General features: G+C 36.4%; 1 protein-coding gene across 1 annotated transcript in view; it reads left to right on the top strand.

Annotated features, from left to right (window-relative positions):
* Window positions 1–26,052, top strand: part of LRPPRC (leucine-rich pentatricopeptide repeat containing) — a 90,931-nt gene that overhangs the window by 50,693 nt on the left and 14,186 nt on the right. The window contains exons 26-31 of the mRNA XM_010004964.1: window positions 13,603–13,671; window positions 13,929–14,019; window positions 17,346–17,488; window positions 17,591–17,678; window positions 21,026–21,149; window positions 24,811–24,899. Of these exons, the coding sequence (XP_010003266.1) occupies window positions 13,603–13,671; window positions 13,929–14,019; window positions 17,346–17,488; window positions 17,591–17,678; window positions 21,026–21,149; window positions 24,811–24,899 (604 nt within the window). The remainder of the gene's footprint in view (window positions 1–13,602; window positions 13,672–13,928; window positions 14,020–17,345; window positions 17,489–17,590; window positions 17,679–21,025; window positions 21,150–24,810; window positions 24,900–26,052) is intronic.

Genomic DNA, 26,052 nt, shown 5'->3' on the forward strand with positions numbered 1-26,052 from the left:
GCATTCCTGGGTGTAAAGTTGCTAATCCTCTTTCCGAAGAAATTCTTTGTTCTTAAAAGCACTGGAATTTAATTTGCTGCAGACTATGCTCAGATTTATTTGTAATGCTTGTCTACAAGTTAATCAGCCAAACAAGCGCTGTCTGCTACTGTTTGGCATTTAATTTAGCATTTCTTCTCTCTCTCTTTTTCAGGATAGTAAGCAGCTTATAGGAAAGTGGTAGGTGACAAACTTGGTCTATTTAGGATTAGTATATTTTATCTAGACTTGATTGAAATTGTGCTTACTGAAATTGATAAGTCAAAGGGGCAGCTGCAGAGTCTGCTGAGATTGTGATTATTTTTCTTCTTAACACAGTCCTGTGTTTCTAAAACGCTGCATAAGTTTTCTGATTAATGTGTGGAAAGAGGCATCTTGCAGAAAAAGTAATACTTTGTCCTCATTGTTTTTGTGTTACACTTGTCCACAACTCAGTAGTAACCTAATATTTTGGGGTTTTGCCTTCCAAAGACAAAGTATGTTTTTTTCCTAATTGCCCCTAAAAGATTTGAAATACCAGTTATCCCTACTTGAATCAACTAATGGAATTCCTGCATTTAAAAGATCTTAACTAAGGAAAAGATTGTGCTGGAACAATGTCCTGCTGTGGGGTGTGTGAAAATGAAAAGCACGGTGTTGAAGCATTACTTCTGTTCTCAGAGGATTTTGTGGAGCTCAAAGTCTTATAATACAGAAGAATAGAAATATGAGTATTTGACAGAAAGATGACACTGAGGAGTTGATTTCCTTTTATAGTGATTAAAGCATATAAGAGGTAAAAGGATAAAATCTGAGAATTGGAAGTAAAATTAAAACTAACTTAATAAAACTAGTACTTGATGTGATTTAGCAACTACTTCTTTGGTACTGGCATTTTATTTCTCAAAACTTACATTGGTTGCTACGGTTCAGTGGTTACAAGTAGGACAGTAAGCAAATGATCCAAGTTGTTGGGCCTCTGAAACTTCTGTAATTTTCTAAAAAGGTGTCACATCATCTCTGAAAATATCCAGGATTTCGTGATGGATCATCAATTATTAGTAACCACATAAGCATATTAGGACACTGAATATGAATCTTCCTGACTTTTTTTGCTATTTAGAGTAGGTTTTCTTGCTCTTGTCTCATTTCAGAATTTTTAGGAGTATAGCAATACAATGCATGTATTTTACCAGTGGATAAAGTGGCACAGGATCAATTACTGTATGCTGTGTTATATTTTGAGTATGCTTTTATTATATAACGATATGGCAAGTATTTTCAAATAATTTTTTTCCACAAGGAGGGAAGGAATCTTAAAATCAGTATTTTGCTGAAGAAGAAAATAGCTTATAATGTTTTGAACCATGGACAAATTACTGTTTCCTTTTTTTGTTTGTTGGGGAATTGAAGCCTTAATGAATGTAATGTGGAAGATCGAATAGGAGGTGTATGTGTATCCTTTTCTCTAGTCCAGTGTTTTTTGCAACTCAATTACTTCTCTTCTTGGGCATCAATTATCTGTTTTTCTTTTTTCCTTTGTTGTGAAATAATAGTAAAAGTGATCAATCTTCTTAGGTGCTGTTCCATTTTAGACATAGATTACCTTTCAGCATGTGCTTTTATTATGTATTGCTGATTATGGTGGTTAGTTGATTTTAGTGATATAACTTGTTTTAAAATTATCTGTGGATTTGGTAAGAGTATCTAAAAGGGTAGTAATGAAGCTAGAAAAGAGAGTGTTCAGAGCTAAGACCGTGGAGATTGTGGTCCCTTTAAATGTGGTGTTACTGTTTGGAGCTAACTGTCTCAACTTGCTCTGGATATTTTTGGAAATCAGAGGTACAGTAGAGACTTGTGTGAAACTTAGTTACAACTGCTGCTTTGAAAAACTTGCAACTCAAAGCCCCAGGGATAAGAAAATAAGTGTTAAATCTCAATATTTGGTAAAATGCAACTGGGTGACATAGTGGGAAAGGAAGAAGGGTAAGGTTTGAGTGAGATGATAAAAATTGGGTCAGAGTTGTGTATATACATTATCCAGCCACAAATGTGTTGTGCGTATGTGTATGTATTTATAGATATATGCTTGTGTTGTGAGGTATCATCATAGCAAGAAAGCTGAAAGCTCTGGGGCTTATCTGCTTGCTGGAAGGACAGCAAGACTAAGCAGGGAATGATAGTATAAAAGGTGAATAGAAAGGAAATGAGGCAAGTAATGCACCTGACAGATACCAGAACAAGTAAACTGAAACACGTGGTAGTTTGGTGGTATGAGTCTCTTTTGAAGCAATGCGAAGTAGAGGAGCAGCAGTGATTGAGAGGACAGAAGAGAGAAATGCAGCTGATTTCTAAGGCTTCATAGAGTTTGATGGATAAATAACATTTTTCAGTGTTGCTAGAACTGCCCTGTTAAGCTTTTGAAGGGCTGTTCTCGTTTGTTTGGTGGCAGGTAGCTAGAGAAGAAAGCCTTTCTCAGAGACAATACCTCCAAATAAGGTAGCCTTGGTTGCTCTGTAAATTAAGTGTATTTTATTATAGCTGTGCCTGGATGCTCCTGAGTCCTTGAAGTCAAGCTGGTAGGCGGATGCTCTTTTGCTCTCCACTGGGAGCAAGTTCTATCATCATGTGCTACAGAACACCAAAGCATGATGTAGTCTTTAGTTCTTAATTGCAACTCAGCTGATAAGTTAGCTTTTGTCTTGAGTCCTTCAAAGGCGATCATTTCAAAACACAGTTGGCACATCTCTGTACTTGCCCCCTACTATAAGATCACATACTAGTTTCATTTCCTTTGGAGTGGCACAGCATGACTTCTATGTCATCTCTGAATTGTGCACTGAGATCTCATACTTGCAGCTGTTTTACATGCCTGATGGTTGATTATTCTAGACTTGCCCTTTTTCCTTCATGCTGAATGCAATTATCAAAATACTCTGAATCTGCATGTAATTAAGCCCATCTCCACACTTGATTCTTTCTTGTAGAGTTGCAAGACTTATATATCATTAAGTACTGTAACAGTCCTGCAGCAGAGGAGGACTGTACTATAAATCTGCTTAGTAAAAATCTAAACCATGCTTTAATGAAGTAGAAATGAGCACTTTGCACCTGTCACTAAAGTGTGCAAGATTTTAAACTGGTGTTAAATCCATTTCTGTGGTGTTCTGAAAAATGTCACCTTAAAGTGTATTTCATTGGGCAGCAAAATACAACGTAAAATAACAAAAAAAGCACCACATTTAAAGGAGTATAAGGTTAGAGGCATTTTTATTTAGGAGCTTATGGACTCTTCTGTTAGGAGCTAGGATACTGTAAAAATATGTAGCTGTTTTTTGTTGTTTGACAGATCATTCTTGAAATCTTCTAGATCAAATGACATTGACTATAAAATTAAAAGTGCTCCCTCAGTGAAAGAGTAAAGACTTCTGTTTCTGCTCTCTTTGTAGTCTGCAGCCCAGGACGTGGTTGGCTTTCTGAACTGCCAGTGCACGTTGCTGGCTCCTGTTGAGCTTCTCATCAACCAGCACCCCCAAGTCCTCCTCCTCCAGACTGTTTTCAATCCATTCCCCGCCCAGCCTGTATTTGTGCTTGGGATTGCCCTTACCCAGGTGCAGGACCCTGCACTTGGCCTTATTGAACTTCGTTAAGTTTGCACGAATCTACCTCTCAAGCCTGTCAAGGTCCCTCTGGCTGGCATCCCTTCCCTCCAGCATGTCAGCCTCAGCCTCACCACACACTTTGGTGTCATCAGCAAACTTGCTGAGGGTGCACTCTATGTCATTGTCCATGTCACCAACAAAGATGTTAAACAGCACCAGTCCAAGTACTGACCCTTGGGGAACACCACTCATCACAGGTCTCCATCTGGACATTGAGCCACTGATCTTTGGGTCATGCAGTCTTTTGAGTGCAACTATCTGGCCAGTTCCTTACCCAACGAATGGTCCATCCATCGAATCTATACTGTTCCAGTTAAGATACCAGGATGCCATGTGGGAAAACGTCGAAGGCTTTGCACAGGTCCAGGTAGATGTCGTTGGTTGCTCTTCCTTTGTCCACCAATGCCGTGACCCCATTGTAGAAGGCCACCAAATTAGTAAGGCAGGATTTGCCCTTGGTGGAGCTATGTTGCTTTAGCAGTGCCATCAGGAGGATCTACTCCATGATCTTGTAAGGCACGGAGGTGAGACTGACTGGTCTGTAGTTCCCTGGATCTTCCTTTTTTCCCTTTCTTGAAAATGGGAGTTATGTTTCTCCTTTTCCATTCAGTAGGAATATTGCAAGACTGCCAAGACTTGTCAAATATGATGGACAGAGGCTTTGCAAATTCTTTGGCCAGTTCCTTCAGGAGCCATGCATGAATCCCATCAGCTCCCATGGAGTTGTGCACCTTCAGGTCCATCAGACAGTCATGAACTTGCTCTTCTCGACACTGGGGACATGTTCCTTTTCACAGTCCATGCCTTTGCCTTCTCTAACTTGGGTGGTGTGACCAGAGCCTTTGCCAGTGAAGACTGAGGCAAGGTAGTCATTGAGTACCTCAGCATTCTCTATGTCCTGCATGGCCAGGTCTCCAGTCACCTTCTGAAGTGGGTTCACGTTTTCCCTCATGTTCCTCTTATTGCTGACATACCTGTAGAAACCTTTTTGTTGTTCTTAACATCCCTGGCCAGGTCCAATTCTGTCTATGCTTTGGCCTTTCTTTCCTGGTCCTTGCTTCTCTGACAACTTGCCTGTACTCCCCCCAGGATACCTGACACTTTTTCAACTCTCTTTGTACCTTGTTTTTACATTTAACTGTGTCCAGAAGCTCCTTGCACTCCAGTACTGCCTACCTTCCTGTTTGTTGGGACACATAGCTGCTGGGCATGGAGGAGGTGATCCTTGAATATGGACTAGCTTTCCTGGGCTCCCCTTTCCTCCAGGGCATTGTCCCACAGTACCCTACCAAGCAGACCCTTGAAGAGATCAAAATCTGCTCTCTTGAAATTTGATATAGTGAGCTTGCTTTGCTCCTTCCTTACCGCTCTGAAGATCCTGAATTCTCCAATGTTGTGGTTGCTAGAGCCTAGTCTCCCATTAAGTTTTACATCATCAACCAGCCCGGCTCTGTTGGTGAGAATAAGGTCCAGCAAAGCACATTTTCTTACTGGTTTCTCTACCATTTGGAGGAGGAAGTTGTCATCACTGCACTCCAGGAACTTCCTGGATTGCTGGTGCTTTGCTGTGTTGTCCCTTCAGCAGATACAGGGAAAGATCTCAGGACTGTCAGGAAATTTTTTTTAGTAGAAGACCCACGTACAAAAGTTTGCTATCATAAGAGGAACCTCCCTTAAAAATGGCAATGCATGACACTTAGCTTCAGAATGTTTTAACCAGATTTTAATTTCTTTCCTCATCTTCTACTGTCATACTAAATATATTATTTATATTTAATAGTTAAATATATCTCACATATCTCAAGACATTTATGTGAAGAATTGAGGAACAGACAAGTGGTTGTGAAATGTTTTAATGTGTTCCAAAGTGAATAAATGCAAGAAAAGGCATTTGCTGCTGAAATGCAAGATTTGACAAAATAACTCGTTTGGGTTAGTTTAGTGTACAGGAATATATCTATCAACAGATGTCAAGTTAAATCAAGAGGTAAATAGACTTAAGCAAAGAATTGTGACATCCATTGTCAGCAGACCTCAAGATACCAGTTGCCATTGGATTTAATCTACCATAAAAACAATGAGAATATTTCTACTTGATGTTGAGAGATTACAACCTTCTTTCACCCAGATTGCTTGTTTAAGAGTCTGCATCATAAAATTAAGTCTTGATGATTTTATGCTGGAGATAAACTACTGGGGGAAGAGGCTTGCTTGATTTGTAGCAGCAGGATATAGAGGTTTTTAAAAATGTTTAATTTAATTATGGTTATATCTAATGCCTGAATCTACCTACAAAGAATTGTTGTTTGTCCTGCTAAGAAGAATGGAGATGATTAATATAAATATATATAAATTCAAATATTTGTGAATGTTGAATGCAAATTGTATTAGGTAACTGTTGGCTAGGACTGAGGAGTTTGTAGGGGGTGTAATAGCTTTTAATTAGAGTAACTGTATGCAACTGAGAGGCAGAGGAAAGGATGAAGAGCCTCTAGACATGTAAGCCCTATACTTAAAATAAACTTTTATTTTTATACTGCTGAGTCCTCTGTAGTGCAATAAAAGCATTACTTCTCCTTATGAAGCTGGACTCTGAGACAGCTATTAGTGAAGTTGGATTTTGTGTCCATTCATATGTACATTTGTGTATAATGAAAAATGGGTGTTTACTAGTTCAGTGCACATTATTTAGAAGTTCTTAAATACTGCTTTCTTGAAACAAGCAAATGACTGTGTCAAGTAGGTAAATTTAGTAAAGGAGATGACTGCTGAACAGATGCATTCCGAAAAGTGAGAGGGGAAGGTCATGTGTTTGGAAAATGGGATAATGGTAAGAGTGGCTGTGCATCCTTTCTTAGCTCCAAGGACTTCATGTTAGAGGGAAGATACTGCTGAGTTTTAGAATGCTTTTTTCATTCGTCATACAACGAAAAACCACATTGCAATGCAAAGAACAATTTTTTGTTCTGAGTATAGATCATCCTTGAAGATTTGTTTTGAGCAGGTTGTGGGTTTTTTTTATACACTTCTTCCGGCATGATTGTTGCTGTATAGTTCTCTAGTTGTCTAATTTTTTTTTATAATAGTACTTTGCTGCATTCCAACATTGTATATTCCAACACTGTGTATTCCAACACTGCTTAAATATACATTAGTCATTGTTGTGATAACACCAAAGTTATAAAGTTTTTTCATATTTTTATTTTGGTATTTTTTAAAAATAATCCAGTTTATTTACATTTTTCTCAGTGGCTGTCTAACAGCATATATTCCTGTTTCTAGTAAAATAAAGAAAATAATTAGTATTTTACTCAACTGATACTAATTGTGCTGGTAAAGTCAGTGAACTATGTACCTTGGAGAAGGTTTGAGGCAAATGCATACCCCAGGGACAAAAAAAATGCAACAGTGAAAACTTTTCCAGTGAAGACTAAGCTTTGCATTTTCTTATTATGAACTACTGGTGTATTGTATGTAAACGTTAACCTAGTAAAAGTAGTCTAGTTGCTACCTGGGGTTATCATAGGGCAGGCTAAAAGGATAGCATGAGCTTGCATTTTAGTCACAGCGAACAGAAGAGTTAGGGAAGGTAAATATGTAGATTTGTGTCCATTTGTATCTTTAATTAAATATCAGATAGTTCAAATAAAATATCAACTACACTATAATTTAGCAGGTTCTCAAGGCATAACTTTCAGCTGAGCAATTAATGACTTTCAAAACTCTGCTGCTCCCTTGGAGTGCTTACCCTCATTATCAAACATGAAAAGCAGTCATATTGAAGGTGCAGATTTAAATGTATTCAAGCTTTTGTGTAGCTATTTCTTGCCCAAAAAGTTGTCCGAATTTCCAGATTTTTCAGATGAGCTTCTTATTAAAGAAATCAGTATTATGGGAGTTGGGGTGTGTTTAGTCTGTATTTATCTCTGAACAAAATTGCTTACAAAGAACAAAAGCAGCTACTATTTATTTTTTTTTTTAGAGAAATCCCAGCTTAGTTCTGAGCAGTTCTCAAGGTTTTCTGTTGTTTAGAAACAATAAAGTGAATGAGTGTATCTTTCTGTGCCATCACCTAAGAAACCATTTTCAGAATACACAAGAGCTAACTTCCAGTTGAAAAGTGACCCTATAGAAAAAGTATGACTTCCTTTGCCTGCCATATACACTGTGTAGCTCTAGTGCAATAGGAAAGATGCTTTATTATGCAGAGATTTTTTTTTTAGTTCTCTCAGTCTTTAAAGCTTCATCTTTTATAAACTTCTGGACTGTTGCGTAAAAATTGGCATGTTCAGAGCCAGTGATCAGAAGTATCTCCTGAAATTTCTGGGTGTCCCACTATAGTACTTCACTTCCGTTATGCTACAGAGATGATAACGTAACAAATACAACAGAGTGTCGTACTCGTTTCGTTCATATGAACACAGATTTAAGATTATTTTTAAAAGTTAGTCTAAATGTTTTGATCAGTATTTTTAAAAAACTAATGCATTGCTATTTGAAGGTGAAGGAGTATTTAATGAGGCAAAAATAGGGCAGAAATGTAAGAAATTTTCAGCCATCTCATCAATCAACTAGTCTTACATGGCTACCTAAGGTACAAAAACTTTGTATCTGCAAATACTTTTAACTTTCTGGTTAAGCAGTACACCTACTGCTTAGCAAGAGTGAGAACTTCTGCCTAGAGTTCTAGCATAGGGGAAGATTCAAGCACAGCACAGAGTTTATGTTGTAAAAAAAACTTTTCAAGTAAGCAGCCATGCAGAAGTATTCCAGGCTTAATTGAAACTGCATGGAAATTGTGATGTTTTCATAGACATTTTTGTGGAATCAGGGAAAAAACTACCTTTAAATTAAGAGCTTCCCATCAAATGTTCTGTTTTCACTGATGCTTATGTTAGAAAGAGCTGTTAGAAATGACACACATCAGTTCTTATAGCTGTCTATTCAAGCCTGTCTGTTTGGAGAAGTAAAGCATTTTCTTGCAAGACATTGCTTTGGCATCTAAATCTCAGTAACTGGTTCTAGTACTAGGAACATAAGTCTGTTACGCCTATTGATGTAACTCATCGTGAAACATTCTTCTTCCTTTAGCAGCATTAGCTGTCTCTTACTATTACTGTTTTTTTCAGCTGCAAAGAGAGAAACGAATGGATGTACCTATCCAAAAAATACCATCAGAAAGTGCAGCATGGGTGATGTTTATAAAATTTGGCTGTTTTTTTCCAGTATGTTTGGATTGGTGATTACAGTAGAACTGTTTCCCTAAGTAAAGACTGAACTTTGAGAAGAAAATGTAAGCAAAAACCACTTAAGAAGGGCAGAGTTAAATCTGAATAGTTCACATTGGTGTGTTATTCACAGTGAAATTATACTGTGAAAGGCTAGAACAAGCTGTCCAGATTTGTATCAATCATTTTACCAACCAGTGCACAGTATCCTAAGCCAGCTATAGCAAAAGTGGTACTGTTTTGGGACATTCTCAATCCTTGCTTTTCTGAAATTCCTCTTTTGAACAAAACCATAGGGTTTCTTGTATGTAAGGTTTTATGTTTATTTTCTTTAAGTCTTGTCTTTAAAGTGAAAAAGGTTGCTTTAGCGAAGTAGAGAGAAGTAAATAAACATTTTCCATGTCATCTGTAAATCATTTAACTATCTTAAAGGTTTTTTTAAAAGTAGAAGAGTAATATTGGTCTATTAGCTGTTACAGTTACTGAACAGTAATGTAAACAAAAAACTTGAATATTTCTATCATTATCTAAAAATCTGGAAAAACTTGGAATAAATTCCTCTTTGACAGGTCAGTATTTTCCCAGACAATCTGTTTACTTTCAGCTGTAATAGGTAGAAATTAGCTCAAATAAAAACGTTAGAACAGAAAACATTTTTTCTGGTGATTGGACACCTTCAATCACCTGTCTCAAGTGACAGGGTTCTAGCAAGGAGTAGAACAAATCAAATGCATTTAGTGTGGTAGGGTTGTTGCATTCACATGATTTTTAAGTGCTGCTTGGCAAGAATTCTTCTAAAGATGCAGCATATTTTTTCCCTTTCTGGTTAGTTTTCCTTCCTGTGTGTGAAGGTGTAGAATCAGTGAGCAAATTAGTGTAAGGTTGCATGTTGAGCCTCAGATAATAACAAATGTAATCAAAAGTAGGGAGTGCTTTCTATAGGAAATATACCTGAGTAGGTGAGTACTGCTTAGTCTGGAGAAGAAACAATGAAACAGTATATATGCCACTAATGAAATTATAGAATCATAAAATCGTTTTGATTAGAAAAGGCCTTTAACATCATCAAGTCCAACCATTAACCTGTTACACTGACAAGTTCACCACTAAACCATGTCCCTAAGCACCACATCTACACATCTTTTAAATACCTTCTGGGATGGTGACTCAGCCATTTCTCTAGGCAGCCTGTTCCAGTGCTTGACACCCTTTTCAGTGAAGACATTTTTCCTAATATCCAGTCTAGCCCTCCCCTGGCACAGGCCATCGCCTCTTGTTCTCTCTCTTGTTACTTGGTAGAAGAGACCAACACCTCTCTACAGCTTCCCTTCAGCCAGCAGTAAGACCTCAGCCTCCTTTTCTCCAGGCTAAACAACTCTAGTTCCCTCAGCCATTCCTCCAAAGACTTGTGTTCTGTACCCTTCACCACTTTTGTTGCCCTTCTCTGGATGTGCTCCAGCACCCCTCATGGCTTGGGTGAGTGTAAGCTTCGCTGGGTAAGTTACTGGCCAGATGCATGGACCCAAAGAGTTGTGATGAATGAAGTTAAATCCAAGTGGTGGCCAGTCACAAGTGGTGTTCCACTAGCTGAATGTGAGCCAGTAGTGTGCCCAGGTGGCCGAGAAGGCTAGCATCATCTTGGTGTGTATCAGAAATAGTGTGGCCAGCGGGAGTAGGGAAGTGATCATTTGTACTCTGTACTCTGTACAGTGTACAGTGCTCTGTACTTAGCACTGGTGAGGCAGTTAGGAAAATGGTAGGATAAATTGTGCATTGTGTTCCAGTACAAAGTCTAGAGGCTTCACATGAAGCTAGTAAGAGACTGAACTGGAAACAAACAAAAAGTGGTAGCATTTTGGTTGTTTTCTGCAGAAGGTGGTTGAGGCAACCCTTTGCCACAAGATGTTACAAAGGATAAATCTTTCAGGATTCCAGCCGTGAATCCGCTTACTAGAAACACTGACCCACTGAACCCTCAATTAGTTGGGAGAATAAAAGAGCACTAAGAGGGAAGGGTTGCTGAGTTCCTGTCACTTTGTATTCCTCAATAGGCACTGTTAAGGAGAGGATAACAAGCTAGATAACTTTTGGTTAGGTACAGTACAGCTATTTTATTTATTCCAAGGGAATGTAAAAGCCAGAAATTCTCCAAGTTTAGTTTATGTGCTGTATGAATTGCTTGAGACTCTGAATAGTTGTTTCATTCTTTAAAGCAGTGAAAGTCTTAAAAGTTAAAAATCAAAACCAAAAGAACACAACAAAACCTGCCAAGATTCAGTAATATGTATTTTTTTTTAGTCCATTGGAACAAGCAAACAAGCAAGACCAAAATAGTAAATGGGAATGTGGAAGAGTAATTAAAGTAACAGGTTTTCACTTAATTTTTATACACTGCGTTTTTTTTATTCCATATTTTAGGCTGTTGTATTGTAGAAGGTCTGCTTCCTGCTAATGCAATGTTTAAAATTCCCTAAGATGGCAAGGGATAAGCTACAAATATGGACTATCAGGCAAGCCCTGGAGATTTAGTTAATCTGACCTAGATGTTCTTTTGATGATTGAGACCTGCAGTATGTGAAAACACTTCTCAATTTCAAAATGAAACACAAGGATATCTGTTGTATAACTCAGCTGTCCTTGTAGTGACAGACGCATCAATCATTTCTGAACAGGAAAGGATTTACTATAAAAAGTTTCTAGCTTTGGAGCTGTTGAGTTCATTGGCATTCGGATCAGCAATGATATTGGAAGTTGTAAGGGAATTCAGCATTTGAATTCTCTACCATGTCCTAAAGAGGATTAGCTACAAATGCAGGCAACATACTTTTTTCTTTTTCATTTTCAAAAGCCTGTTGTGTAAGATGTTAATTCTTGACTTAGTTTTCAGCATATTTTATATGAAACTGTTTGGTGGCTCTTAAAAAAGCACATATTTAGCTGTGGGGAAAAAAACTAATCAGAAAAAAAGCAAGTACCTGAAAAGAAAAACTGTGTTTAGTGTATACAATTTTTGAATACTTGAGAAGACACTATTTTTCTGTAACCTCTGAGACTATTTTTATAGTACAGTTAAATAAATAGATAATATGGTCCATGTTGAAGGACTGGGGTGTTAGTGTCCTCTTTTGTAAAAACCTTATAATGATTGCATAAAATAGCTTATATGGTTGACAGGATTATATGGCCTAACATTTACTGTGCAGAATCCAACTTCCTATAACTTAAGCAAATTTAAACATTTTTGATTGAAGTTTTGCAGACTGTTATTTTGGGGTATATGCTGAATTATTTTGGAAAGATGTAATTCTAATAATTCTGCTGCTGAGGAGTATGGGAAAAGGAAACTGTGTTAAAAAGACAAAGTAAAATTGACTTTTTCAGTGGTAATTGTTTCTGCTGCTTTGGAACTGAGACTTGCTATTTCTCACAGCTTTTTGTTCAAACTGCCCCTTAACATCTTTGTGAAGTGGTGTTCAAATTTTGGAAGTCGTACTTCATGTCTAAACAGTAGAGACTTCAAGAGTCAAAACATGTTTCTCTTTAAGGATGAGCAGACATTTCTCAGAATCACTTTAAGCTGTATTCATTTGAATCTGGACACCTGAAATGAGTGTCCTCTCTGTAATTCATCTTTGTGCTAAAACAAGAAGAGTATAACTAAAGTAAATTTGAGTACTCTGTGGGAGGGAAGGGTAAGAGGTGAAAATGATGGATGCTTTGCACATAGGGTTTTTTTTGTGTCATTTTTAAAATAAGTTGGACATAAGTACTGGTATGTCTGTAATGTGTTTCTTCAAGAACTTTGAATTTTCCTGTTTATTTAAGAATTTGTAGAGAAACTGATACTTCGACTGTGGTCTGTGGTGCTGAGAATGGACAATACGATAGTCTGTACCAGATGGAGTTTCCATGGATTGAAAGCTTTTTGGGAATGTGTATTTTATAGCTCTAGTCCACTTGAAACAACAAAGGAATGAATAAGCAAAGGCTCCTCAAACCTGGGATAATCAATAATAGAAAGAAGTATGACATATTACCTGTTATATGTCAGTTCCTCTGTGTATACACGCAGAAGACTAAGCTTTGGCTCTCTTTTGAGAAAGAATTGCCTTACAGTTAGTAATTGGCAGTACATTACATTTGTAAGAGTTTTTGCTCTGTAAATTCCTAATTTTCTTACTGAGCAAGAGTAAGTCAAAATCTAAAAATAGTAGATTTTTTTTAGATATTAGTTGTAAGAAAATGGATAATCTTAGCAGGAGAGGGGTACCAAATGGTGGTGATGTGGCTGAGAGGCCTGGTTTTCTTGCAGTTGTGTTGAATAAGAATATTTGATTGTGAAGACAGTTTCGAAATATTTTGTATAATTCCTTATGAGTAATACAAATTATTGTTATGGGTAATAGCAATAATATTCTATTACTGTGGTGATAGCAATTATTTAACATTTCAGTTTATCTGAAGTGTATTTTAAATCAACTCACCCGCATTTAAACAAAAGGGAAAATGTATTGAATAAAATGACTGCAATTTTTAAGTCTATCATAACTAACTTGATTATTTATGACTTACAGTCTCATTCAGGTTTCAAAAAACAAAAGCTATAAGCATTATGTGCACATGTACTATGTTTACTTTTCTTTAGCATGTTCTATGCAAAGTAATGTTTTTCTTTTTGTGGAAATATTTTACAGACTCCTGGCTTGAGAGCACACTCTGGAAGATTGCAGTGGTTTGCAAAAAAGTGTATATCAAATAATCAGGTATGTGGCTTGTAAGATGAATTCTGTGTAGCTGTCAAGAAAAATTGTTTTGAAAGATTTTATTGCTTGATTTTTATGTTTGCGAAAGGACTTTTGTGACAGGCTGATGAGGTGAACTTAATGCTCTTTGTGAATGCTGTTGTATACTTAAACAGAAACCTTATTTTAGCTGAATGCACACAGCATGTAATTGCACACTTATTGAAAAATAATTGTTTGTCTGAGGTATAACTCTTCTTCCTTCTTTCTTTTTAAAGATGGAGACACTGGAACACTTGGTAGAATTAACTCAAAATCTATTTGAATGTGATAGAGATGAGATGTACTACTACTTGCTTCAATTGTGTGGTAAGTGAACTTGTGATCTTTTTATGTTATAATCTTTTTCCTTTTGTGGTTGGAGATGGGAAATAACCCTGAACTGGAGAGGAGTTTTAACCTGATAGGCAGTTAGCATGAATACTGCTTCTGAGACATCTTGAGGGGTAGAGTGTGCAAGGTTTTTTTACATGCAGACCTCAACACTTAGAAACTGTGTACTATAAGGCTTCCAGTTGATGCTATTGTCTTGTGTCCTAATTTGAAAGTTTACTCTATTTTGTTTTTTAGTATGCTTGAATAAGAAAAACTGCTCATTTGTTATATCTTTGTAACTGATAAAGAACAGGAGTCCCCTGTAATGGGGTGTAGTTTCGAAATGTGCCTTCTTTTTTTTAATCCACCAATTCTTTACCAGCCACAACCTAACTTTTGTATCATCTGTAGGAATGGAAAAGGTTATAAAATTTCATGTTCAATTCTATGCTGCAGACTTAGCTTAGGATATATGTATAGTGGTTTTCATTTTCCTCTTTTCTGTAGTTTTCAGTCTGTTGGTTTTGTTATACAGTGTATCATGCTGTGTTATACATAACAAAAATTGTGGAAATTTCAGATATTTTTAAGTCTTGGAAAAAAAACATTTTGTGTAAGGTTGGACACAGAGTTCTAAATAGTAAACTGGTACATTAAAAAAAGCATCACAGTGATAAGTATGTCTTTCATTGAAGTGCATATACATTAATCAGTCATAACAGCAGTTTGGTCAATGGAATAACCTGCATTTGATCTTGAAGTAATTTTAGGCTGTTCCTTATATATAGTTTTGGATTACTAGAGCTAGCAATGTTTTAATGCCAAATAAATTCTATTTGACCCCTCTTTTTCTTTTCTTATGGTAATGGAGGAGCCCATTGCACTTAAAACAAGCAGACGGAATGAGTATTTTCACAAAAAAAACCACAACAAACAAATACAAAAAAATCACCAGAGACCCCTTTCAAACTTTGTTGCTTTTCATTTCCTGAACAGACTCAGGAAGCTTCAAAGCCAAACTGTAACATTACCCATTCCTTGTTTCCATATACTGATGGCTCACCATCAGAAATCAAGTAGGTCAAGGGAAGCAATCTTGTCTCCATAGGGAGGGAACCTTCTTATTTCTCTGCTCGTCCTGTTCACCTCTGGCAGTGACTAAATCTGACAGTGTGCCTGTTAGGAAGAGTATTGAAGAAGATACAATTTATCAAATTCTCTCCTGCAAAATCTTCAGTCTTTCAAAAGACAAAACCAATTCAGTCCATTCGAAGAAGTGGAAAACATTTGTGGGTTTCTGTCACCATAAAAGACAAAAACCATGCACATTCCTGCTTTCAGCCATGTTAGATTGTCTGTCAAAGCTGCCCCACTGTACAGTTGTCATTGTGCACCTAAGCTATAACTTCAGATCTATTTTAAGTGTATAAAAATATTATCAACCATTTAGTGCCAACTGTGATAAAAAATGTTGGAAACAATATATTTGTTTTTGTAGATTCACAGAATAATTTATGCTGGAAAGAGCCTCAGGAGTTTTAGGCCTAGTCCTTCCCCAGAGCTAGGACAGCTTCCAAGTTAGGTCACATCATGGCCTTGTGTAGTAAAGTTTTGAGTGCCTTCAAGGGTAGAAATCAAATAGCCTCCCTAGACAACCTGTTCCAGGGTTTCATCATCCTCCATTGCTGCAACTTCTGACCATCACCTTTAATCTTTTGCTGTGTACTTCCAAAGAGGACTCACTCTTGCCTGTAACTGTCAGTTAGGTAACTGAAGGTATAATCTCCCGATAGGCTGTTTTTCTCGAAGTTCCCTAAAACTCATCACCTTCAACTTCCTTATTTACTCCATATGCTCTGTTCCCATGTCAATCTTGATGAATGCATTTGCTTCTGTTGCCAGCATCTCTTTTGTAGTTGTAGAGCCCAAAGCTGGACACAGTCTCCTAGATGTGGCCTCACAAGCTTTGAAAATAAAGGACAAGCACATGAAAAAGTGTTAAGTTGTTCTCTGGCCTGCTCTGCTAACTGCAATAGTAATCTGCTTTAAATTGTTATCTGCAGTCTTGAGTCCTTAAAACCAATAATTTTTTTTTACTTAAGGTAGTCACCAAATTGACTGCCTCTCCCAGAAACTTAAGTGATGCCAGAAGCTTGTTGAAACTGGACTTGCATCTTGAACCAGCGCAGTTGTACATATCTGTGTTTTTGTAAACACATATATTGAAATATAGAGATTATTGCATTGAGATAGTGTTTGTAAAGAAGTGTATGCTGCTTTCAAACACCAGTATAAGAGTTCCAGTGTGTCATGCTGCTTCCAGGTGGCTGCTCCGGCTTTTCCTTGCGTTATGACTTATTCCAGTGGTGCCTGAGCTGCAGAACAGCTGTAGTTGCTTAGCTGAACAGTGGAACAATAGCTGAAGAACTGCTGTTACAGGCTGAGATACTGCTGTGTGACTAATTCTTCCATCATCCACCTTCTGAATTAGTATCCTTGCCTTGTATCCTTCATTTCTGGGATTCTGAATTAAACCATTGAAAGAACAAATAACAGCTGGCAGACGTTGGGCATAGGTAGCTGTGAATAGGACCTACAACCAAGGCTGTTCTGGTGACTTATGATAGGAGGCATAGGAAACCACCTGCTGTATGTAGTTAAATAGCAATTAATGGTTTTCTTTCACAAAGTCCAACTATTAGCATTTTTCGTACAGTGGTAGAAATATAAATTGCTATTCTTGTTGAAAGTAGTTGAATAATGCTGTGAATTTGGTAGCAATTTATTGTTTTTCTCCTTCATAAAACTTACCTTTTCCAGTCTTCGGGTACATATTTTTTTTTTCCCTAGCGAATTGAGAACCTGAAGGCCTAGAACATTTCTTTGACTTTAAAGTGGTAAACTTCTGGGATGTAGATGCTTGAATTCAGTAGCAACATATCCAGAGGATTTAATTTCAGGAATTTCAGTATAGAACTTAGAAGTCACACCTTAGAGTGTTAATGTTCTGTAATAATTTAGAAATTTTTGTAGCTGTTTTTACAATTAATTAGGAGGAATACTTCTGGAATATTTTTTAGTTGATTTCTCATTAATTTGAAAATTCATACAATCCTTTTGCTTTTTTTTTTTTTCCTATTTGTATCTTCTGGTGTCCTCTGTATTGTAAAAGCAGATTAGAACTTTTCAAGTTGATCATAGGAAACAGAAGCACATGATAAATTGATCAGTTATTTTAAAAAAATACCTTTTTAAATAACTTTATGTACATATGCATACTCTAAATGTGCTTTTATCTGAAGAATTGAATCTTGTTTCAGAGAACAATGGTGACTGGAGAAAGGCTGAAGCTGTTTGGACTAAAATTCAAGAAGAAAATGTTGTCCCTCGTGAGAAAACACTAGCCTTACTGGCTGATATACTTGAGAATAATGGTCAGGTTGTTCCATTTGAGGTACCTAAGGTAATTCATTGAAGCTTAACTTTCCTAGCTACCAGTACTTTTGAACATGTTTATTTCTATTGAAAGATGTTGACAGCATTGCATAACTTATTTGTTTTAAAGGTTAGACATGAAGATACTAGAAGTTTAGGTGATTCTACCATGGAAGAAAGAAAGATAAGGATGCTTTGCAGGAAAAACAATGCAAAAGGTAAATGGAAAACCACTGCTTTTTGTTCTTGTTCCCCCTCCCAGCATTAATTTTAAGTTTTAAGTTAACTACAGAGCAACAGATGGTTGCTGCTGCTTTTTGTTGGTTTACTAGTATGTTAGGAAAGGTACCTAACATTACCTGCCAATATTCTGCTTCAGAAGCTGACACAAGAAAGATCTGCTAAAACAGTTAAAATGTCATTGAAGTGCTGGCTTTTAAACACATTTTTCAAAGCCAGTCAAGGGTGAAGTCACCAAGTTTGAAATTACTGAAGTATGGCTGGTCTGTAGTTCACTTGATACTGTTGGGTTAACATCATGTTCTAAACTTTTCAAATATATCCATTAAACACGAGAAATAAGTTTACATACAGGATTCATGCAACAATTCCCAGAAGGTTCCCAGGAATTCTAGGTGTTTGGTCACAATTTTTAAGATAACTGTTTCCCAGCAAAAGAGGATTCCAGTTTGGTATCCTCAGCAAACTTGCTGAGGATACACTCGGTCCCCTCGTCCAGGTCCTTGATGAATATGGTGAACAAGACCGGACCAAGTATTGATCCCCGGGGACATCAGTGTTTACAGGCCTCCAACTTGACTCTGCTCCATTAATCTCAATCCTCTGAGTTTTGTCACACTGCCATTTAAGAATTCTGCATTATATCTGCCATAAAGTTACTGTTTTAAGCACATTTTTCAGTAAATTATCCCCACATATTTTGTTGTTTAAACATATATTGTTTGAGAGGAAGTGATCTAGAGCTATTGGGAATTAAGGGAAAAAAGAAAAATATTGAAAACAATTCCTCTTTTGTTGGGAAACAGTTATCTTTGTCTTAAACTATAAAAACTAAGTTGTCACTTTTATGTAATAGGATAATGTAATTTTGATGTGAATGTAATAGAGCAAAATATAACTTTTTATCAACATCAGCTTTTTGAGAAAAAAGGATTAAGTTGATCTAGTTATGTAACTAATATAATGAACTTATCAGCTCTGACATGGAGGTGTTTTGAAAATCTGTTCTCTGAAGTGCTTGATTTATGCAAAGTCATTTTTTCATTTTTATCTCGATTCTTCAATGTGAGAACTTGACTCTAGGGGATCATGTTACACATATCCCAAACAGGTGCAATTGCTGAAACACATTTGACTGTCTTGAGAACTGAGACTTTCTTGGCAAGTTGTCATTTTCCCAGCAAATCTTTCTACTTGAAATAACTGCTATAACACAATATGATTTTGAAACCAAGAACTTTCTCTTTTGAATGCTAATGTACTTCAGTAATTTTAGATGCCATCCAAAGAAGTAATAAGCTGATAATACCTGATCAGGCATATCTCTCAATTTGAGACTCATTAGGTGTATTTCAAACATGTTACTTGCACTGATGCAAAATAATGTTAAGAAAATAATCTGAATAAGATAATAATTCTGAGGTCTGGACTGACATGTACAACAAAACATCCTAGAGCAGGAAAAAATGCAAAACTCCGATGCAAAGATTTTTCATTCTTCACTGAACTAATAATTACAAAAAAATATTAAAATCTATTTCCTTTTAGAAATACACTTTGTGAAGTGTGATAATTGATATTAACAAATGCTTTACAGCATGTCCATGGGTGGCAAAATCCATTTCTGTATCAAACCAAAGGAAAGCAATATTCAAACACAGGGTAAAGCCCTACTTCAGTCTGGAGACAGCAGGTCATTTGTAGGAGTCTTCAAACATAAGGAGGTTTTGGATTTAAATTGAATGGAAAACAGGTTTTCAGTAGCATTGAACAACAAACCTTCCACCAGTCAGCAAAATGTTTGTTAATTAAATAATTAGTTACATTTGAAATAGATTAATACCAGTGGAAGAAATTTTGTTATTGTTGAATGTGATTGCTAGTCTACTGGTACCTCAGATTTCAAAAAAGTGGAAATGCAATAGGCCAAGCTTTAACCTCAGACCAGTAAGTAAACATGGTAGAGCATTTCAAGACCTTTTCTGTGTCATCCTGTTGTTCTTTTCTTGGTATTTTGGTTGACAATGCAATCACTTCTGTAATGTCAGACATCAATCATATTCTCTCTCCAACTCTCTTGTGTGTCTCTGTCAGTCTCATATACATGAAACTCACATACGCAGAAGTGTATTTAGTATTTACCTTGATACTCTTATCCTTTATTTCTGTTCATACATATATTTAGTGTAGCTTCAAGCATCCAAAGTAGATTATGGATGGCAATGTCAATTCTACTTGTTAACTCAATGTAAGAGTTTGTGTTCTAAAAATAAATGTTATGCGTAGTCGTTTTTATGCTGAGATTTCAGGTGGGTTTTTTGTATACTCTTTGTTGAAGAAATTTAAGATTCAAACCAAAAAGCACACCAACAGTTTTGGTTAGGGGAGTGCAAGCTTAAAATTCCACAGCACATTGTAGTAAGTGCTATTAGCGTGATACTTCTTGTAACAGTAAGGTTCAAATGAGTTAATTTCATCTGTACTTTCAAAGTATAAGAAAAAAACTTAGTGCGTAGCTGTGAAATTTGTAGTGATAGTCCATGTATTTCTGAAAAGTTTTTAAAAGTAATTGGGGCTATGCTTTTGAGTTAGCAAAGAGATTATTGCTTGAGTTTCATTAAATGAAATGTGCAGTTACAATCTAGGTGTAAAAGATGATTTGTGGTTCTTAACACAGCCTTCTAGTATATGTTACAGCCTGGATAGCAGTTTTAGCTGCATGTTTATAGCTGCATAATCTTGTTTCAGAAAAATAAATGACTGAAAAGTGTACTCATCATTTTTTCCCCCTTCTTGGTAACATCTTTTCATACAGTGACAGTTATTGTGAATGCATGAAATAAAACTGTTAATCAGTCAAACAAATGTGGCGTAGTTTACTTGTTAAATATCTGTATATTTGTAAATTGTATGTTTTGTATAAATCTTGTCGTAGCCAAATAATTTGATCTCCCCATATTGGATTCCCCTCCTGTATTATTTGTTAGATGCTGTTGTGATCATGCACGAGAAACTGTAACTATATACCCCAGAATTAGGTGTTGCTTTAAAAATCCTGAGTCTTCCCCTTCTAACCAGCTGTGTGCTATTTAAGCAGCAGCCACATACAGGAAAAACAGCAGTACCAAACTTTGTTCTGTGGAGGTATGTGTCAGTTGATTGTTGTGTACAAGCAGTTTTGAACAAGCTGTGACCAGCAGCTGTGGGCTTGAAGTCGTAAGCAGCAGATAAATAGCTTTAAGATGGACCTTTACAATGAATGGCTGACTTCTTTCTGTGATCAACATAAAATGAAATGTCATAATTCAATTTACTTCGTTTTTAGAGGCCTACAATGTTTTCCTGAAAATGGAAGGGAAGAATGAGCTTCATTATCGTTCTTATGAAACCCTTATAAAAGCATTGTTAACAGAGGATTTTCTTGAAGAAGCCATCAAAGTGAAAAACATGTAAGTCTCTTCTGCATTTGGGGGATTTTAGTTTTTTAGCAGGGGCTGTTTTAAAATATTTTCTGGATCATTTTAGATAAGTCCTTATGGGAAAATTGGTCATGACTGGTATTAGGAGTTACAGTAAGAAATACACTAGTGTTTCAGAGTGGTATGCCATATATTAAAAAGGCAATAAGAGTAACAGTATGTATTGCTAATAACTCATTTCAGCTAACAGAATCAACAAATGTGCTTGGTATTAGAACTGAAATACCACCCTTCTGGCAGTCTGCCTTTTCCTCTTTAGAGCAATATCCAAAAAGACAATATTCCTTCACTTAGATGCCTTTGAGCCTTCCCCTCAATGCCCATCCCTGTTGCTGTCCTACCCTACCCACACTCCCTGGCAGCTGGCTGCCTGCCAGATGCAAAATGGTACATTTGACTGTGATGCCAGTGGCTAGGAGATGACTGTAAACCTCAGATCCAACTCTGAGACTTCTGAAATAAATCCACCCTGCTGTCATGCATTATTAGAATCACCAGAATTGAAGTAACCTGTAGTGAGTTTTATGGTACACCACTTGCTTTAATTATTGCCTGTAATGCATGTTCTGGTCAGTTCATAGACTTGAGAGTAAATGTGTTACTACTCATCAATATAGAGGTAAGAAAAACATTTAAGTCATTTAAATCTTTCAGTTTCTTCAGCTGAAACAAGGACAGTGGTTGTCAAGTGTGTTCTCTAACTCAATACAGAGAATGTGGAAGTGCCTGTAGTTAACTTAGTTGATGCACTAGAGCACTATAAAAATGTAATAATTTTTAGAGTCAACTTATTTTTTGGTGTCCTGGAACAGTGTAGTTTAAGATTGTGTTTACTATTTTCACGTTTTCTTTAAAAGCAGTTAGATTGAAGAAATGTCTTTAATTGAAAAAGCATTTGAGTACTACATTCAGAAGAACAAATATGTTATTTCAAATAGGTCTCAGTAACTGGGCTTTATGATAAGGAGCGTCTGTGCTTGATGGATATATGGCTTATATCAAAAGAAAAAATAAAATTAAGCTCCTGAAATTAAAGTAATAAATCTTTGTAAAGAGAAGAGGGAAAAGACATGTTTTAGAAGTGTAAAGAACACTGATAAAATTTAGGTAGTTTGTTAAACATTTGCAGAAAATATTCATGTCCAAAGATGTATTGAAAGATTCTACAGGGAAGAAGCTGGAAACTTTCTACTCAAGGTTTGTGCATACACCAACTACTTCCCTGCTCTGCATTTCAAACACTCTTTTAAGGAAGATGCACAAAGTATTGCATATTATCAGCAGTAATTTGCAGGTTGAAGGACCAGAAGGAAGGTGGTGGCTTCTTCCTGATACTTTGCTGATTCAGAATTCTCTCTTTAGATAAATGTTTTTGTATGCAAATCCAAAATGCAGGAGAAAAATAAACTAAAAGTTTTGAAGACTGAAAGAGATGTGTTCTAAAGGACTAAGACACTGAACCTTGAAATATTTAGGGGAAAAAAAAGAAAATGGGGTTTAATGAGAGATTCTGGTTTTGGTCATGGGTCAAAGCCAAACATCATACTAGCCACTGTGCTTTTCAGAACTCTCATACTTCATCTCATAGCATAGAAGTGGAAAATAATGACTTTCTGAGAAGAGTTTAACAGCTCACTGTTGCATCAAGACAGAAAATGCTTCATATTGGCAGTGTTCGTGGTGTTTATCTGCATATCTTTTTTTTTAGTAACAAAATCATGCTTGCTTTAAGAATTTTCTGAAGTCTGTAAGTTCTGAATTATTCACTAAAATAGCGAAAGCTACTGTGTGTGTATACACATGTTGAGGAATAACAAATTTCTGTGTTACACACACATATCTGCATGCTCAACAATTTTTCCAGCCTCATATTACAAAGAGATTACTTTTTCAAAGTCTAAATGTGTGCAGTGGCCTGAAACTTGTGCAACTCCTGATATTTTAATAAAATACAGGAAAGCTACCTCCATTTATATAAGCAACGTCTTTTTACTGTACTTGGAGCCAACTTGTATATTTAAATAATATCTAGACAACCCAAGTATGAGGGTTGGCATAGGCAACAAAATAAGTAATCTTTTTATTTAACAAGGTCAGATGATTTTAAAACTTCCCTACTGTTACCAGAACTGAGAAACTTCCGTGAGAAAGTGATGTGATAGAAGGAAATTGCACTCCTACGCTGCATTTGACAAAAAAAATACCCCAAACAACCCAGAAGATTACTGGTCTGCTGGTCAACCCAAGTCCAGTTACTTTGGCATTCTAGCACTTTTTGAGGAATATTTACTGCATTTAGTCCAAGAAGTTTTAAATAGAAATTTAGGAGTATTGGAATGATGGATTAGTTCTGTAATAGTAGCTAACATCTATTTAATCACACTAAAGATTGGAAGATTGGAGGAAGTAAATCCTTTGTTATATGTAATTTACAGTCTCATGCATGAATTGTTGACTTAAGGGCTTTGACAGATGGGACAAAGGGGGGGAAAAAAAAGGCGGAACTGAGCAGTGGGTGCTTAGGCAGGGATTAAGAGGATTGGTTGGGAGAGTAAGAAAATCCTGAGTCCAGTGACTGCGTTTGTGAGCCAGGGAGGCTGAAAGTGACTGAGAGGATAGTCATATTGTGTGCAATGTGAAGGATTTTCTTGGGATTGAGGAGAATAATTTAGCAATGACCCTGCTTACCTCCCAATCCGCTCAGCCTCTAAGTTCAAGTAGGTAGGCTGCTCAATTGTTTGCCACAAGATGATCAGTGAGGTTTATCTTGATTGCTGATATGGTAAATGGCAATGCCCCCCTTTTCTGTGTAGAGATTTTGTAATCTAGAAATGAACATTTGTAAAGTTATCCTTATATATTAAAAATGCAGCTGTATGTCATTTAGGAACGGGAACATTTTGTTGTATAAGATCAGTGTGATTGCTGGTTAGTCTCTCTTGACTAATTTTCAGAGTGTTAGAAAAGCTTTAGCAGTGTTACTCAAGTAAAGATTCTCTTTGCTAAAGAAACATGAAGTTTTTTATTACAGGAGATAAAGAATTGATAAGCAAAACACAATTTTAACATGGCTAAGGCAGCAAATGTAGTATGTTCACTTTAAAACCTGTATACATCTAGATGACAGAAATTTGAAAATTAATCAACCAAATGATACGGTGTTCGTTCATAATATGCTTTAGTTTATATTTAAAATATACAGTGCTGAAAATAAAAGTTTCATTTTTATTGCTGGAAGAATAGTTTTACGTTTTATAATTATGGTGACTATTGAAAAAAAGAAGAAAAAGTATCCAGCCTAGGATACAACAGAACAATGCAGGGCATGCAGTTATTTTAGTCATCTAATATGTCAGCACTCAAGAATCTGAACCGATTGTTTAAAAAAAATCTTGTACTTTGTTTCTTTTGTTGCTCACTTCCAACTTTGTCATCTGTCAGAATGCAAAAAAAAATTATCCTTCTATAACCATTGACAGGATAACACAAAAGCTGTCTCCAGGTCGATATTTTGCAGCAATATTTTTAACATACGAACAGTAGTTTTTATAATTTCACCTTGGTGCTCAACCATTTATTATCGTATCAGAAGCATGTCAGTAATTCCTTTCTAAATGTCTGCTTCTTTTAGTGCTGAGACCCACATCAAGGGCTTCACACTGAACAGTGCTGCCAGCAGCCTCCTCATCATATCGCAAGTTAGGCGGGATTATTTGAAAGGTATGTCACAATGCTTGACCTTTACGTCACATTAATGCCTCTGCAGATTTTTCTTGTAACGCCCTTCGAATACTTGGATAAAGGAGTCCATTTAGCAAATTACCTGCTTATCAAGAGCCTTTTGTGGTAGCTGAGAGACGTAAATTACTGTACATGCATTTATAATACAGCTTGAATATGAATGTACTTGTCATTTGACCACTTAGTCCAGTTTCCATTCCATTTAACACAAGATGGGTTTTCTTAAGATGAATCACAGCTCTTCAGACATGCAAAATTTGTGCTCCAGAACGAGAGAAAGTACAGGCTTTCAAGTGCGTTAAAATTCACAGCACAAGTCATTTTGCTTTGAAAATTAACATACTTTAGAGCATCTGAAACAATTCCCAGCAGTTGTTTCTTGCATATTGTGTTGGTTGTGTGAGATACTAGATGAGTTAAATTGACTGTTAAATGTGCATGATTGTGCACTAGATGATTATAATATTGATTTAAAAACTTAATCAAATACTTTCTAATAGTTCTCGATACCAACAGTAGCAAAATACTGAGTTTGTTTTTCTTTTTAATGTAACCATTATGATAAAGAGAAAATGGTGGCTGAAGAGTATGTAAGGTATCCAACAAGATGGTGGGTGAAGTTTGTAGGTATTTCAGTTCTCAGCATTGGTTGTTTTGCAGCCTCAATCTCAGCTCCACAGTGTTTCATTTGACTTACTTAGTTGTTCTGTAAAACTCTTGTTAGAGAAGAAAACTCTGCAAGCACATAGTTGTACATGCAGTGCAGTCTGTTTTGTCCTTATGCAAACATAAGTACAGTGTTGATAGGTATTATCATCAGTACCTTTAAGCACTCACGCAGCAGTGTATTAAAAAAATGTATTGCTCTGAATTGGGTTTTGCCTTCACACCAGAAGGCACACCAAAAAAGTCATTTTTGGTTCTGCCATCTGTGTAGCTGCAGTAGCCCATATCCATGTAAGATCGGTTACATAAAAGTACTCCAAGTGCAGCATTTAGATGTATTTTCTTACAAAAAAAAAATCAAATTCCTTCCCCATTCAGACTCCTGTCTGACATCATTGCCGGGTGTCATCGATTAAAGTATTTGTAGTGAATGCAATTGCTTCTCTTGCTTTTGGCAGCTTTCAAG

The sequence above is a fragment of the Chaetura pelagica genome, unplaced genomic scaffold, assembly GCF_000747805.2.
Source record: "Chaetura pelagica isolate M959 unplaced genomic scaffold, ChaPel_1.0 scaffold13, whole genome shotgun sequence".
Lineage (NCBI taxonomy): Eukaryota > Metazoa > Chordata > Aves > Apodiformes > Apodidae > Chaetura > Chaetura pelagica.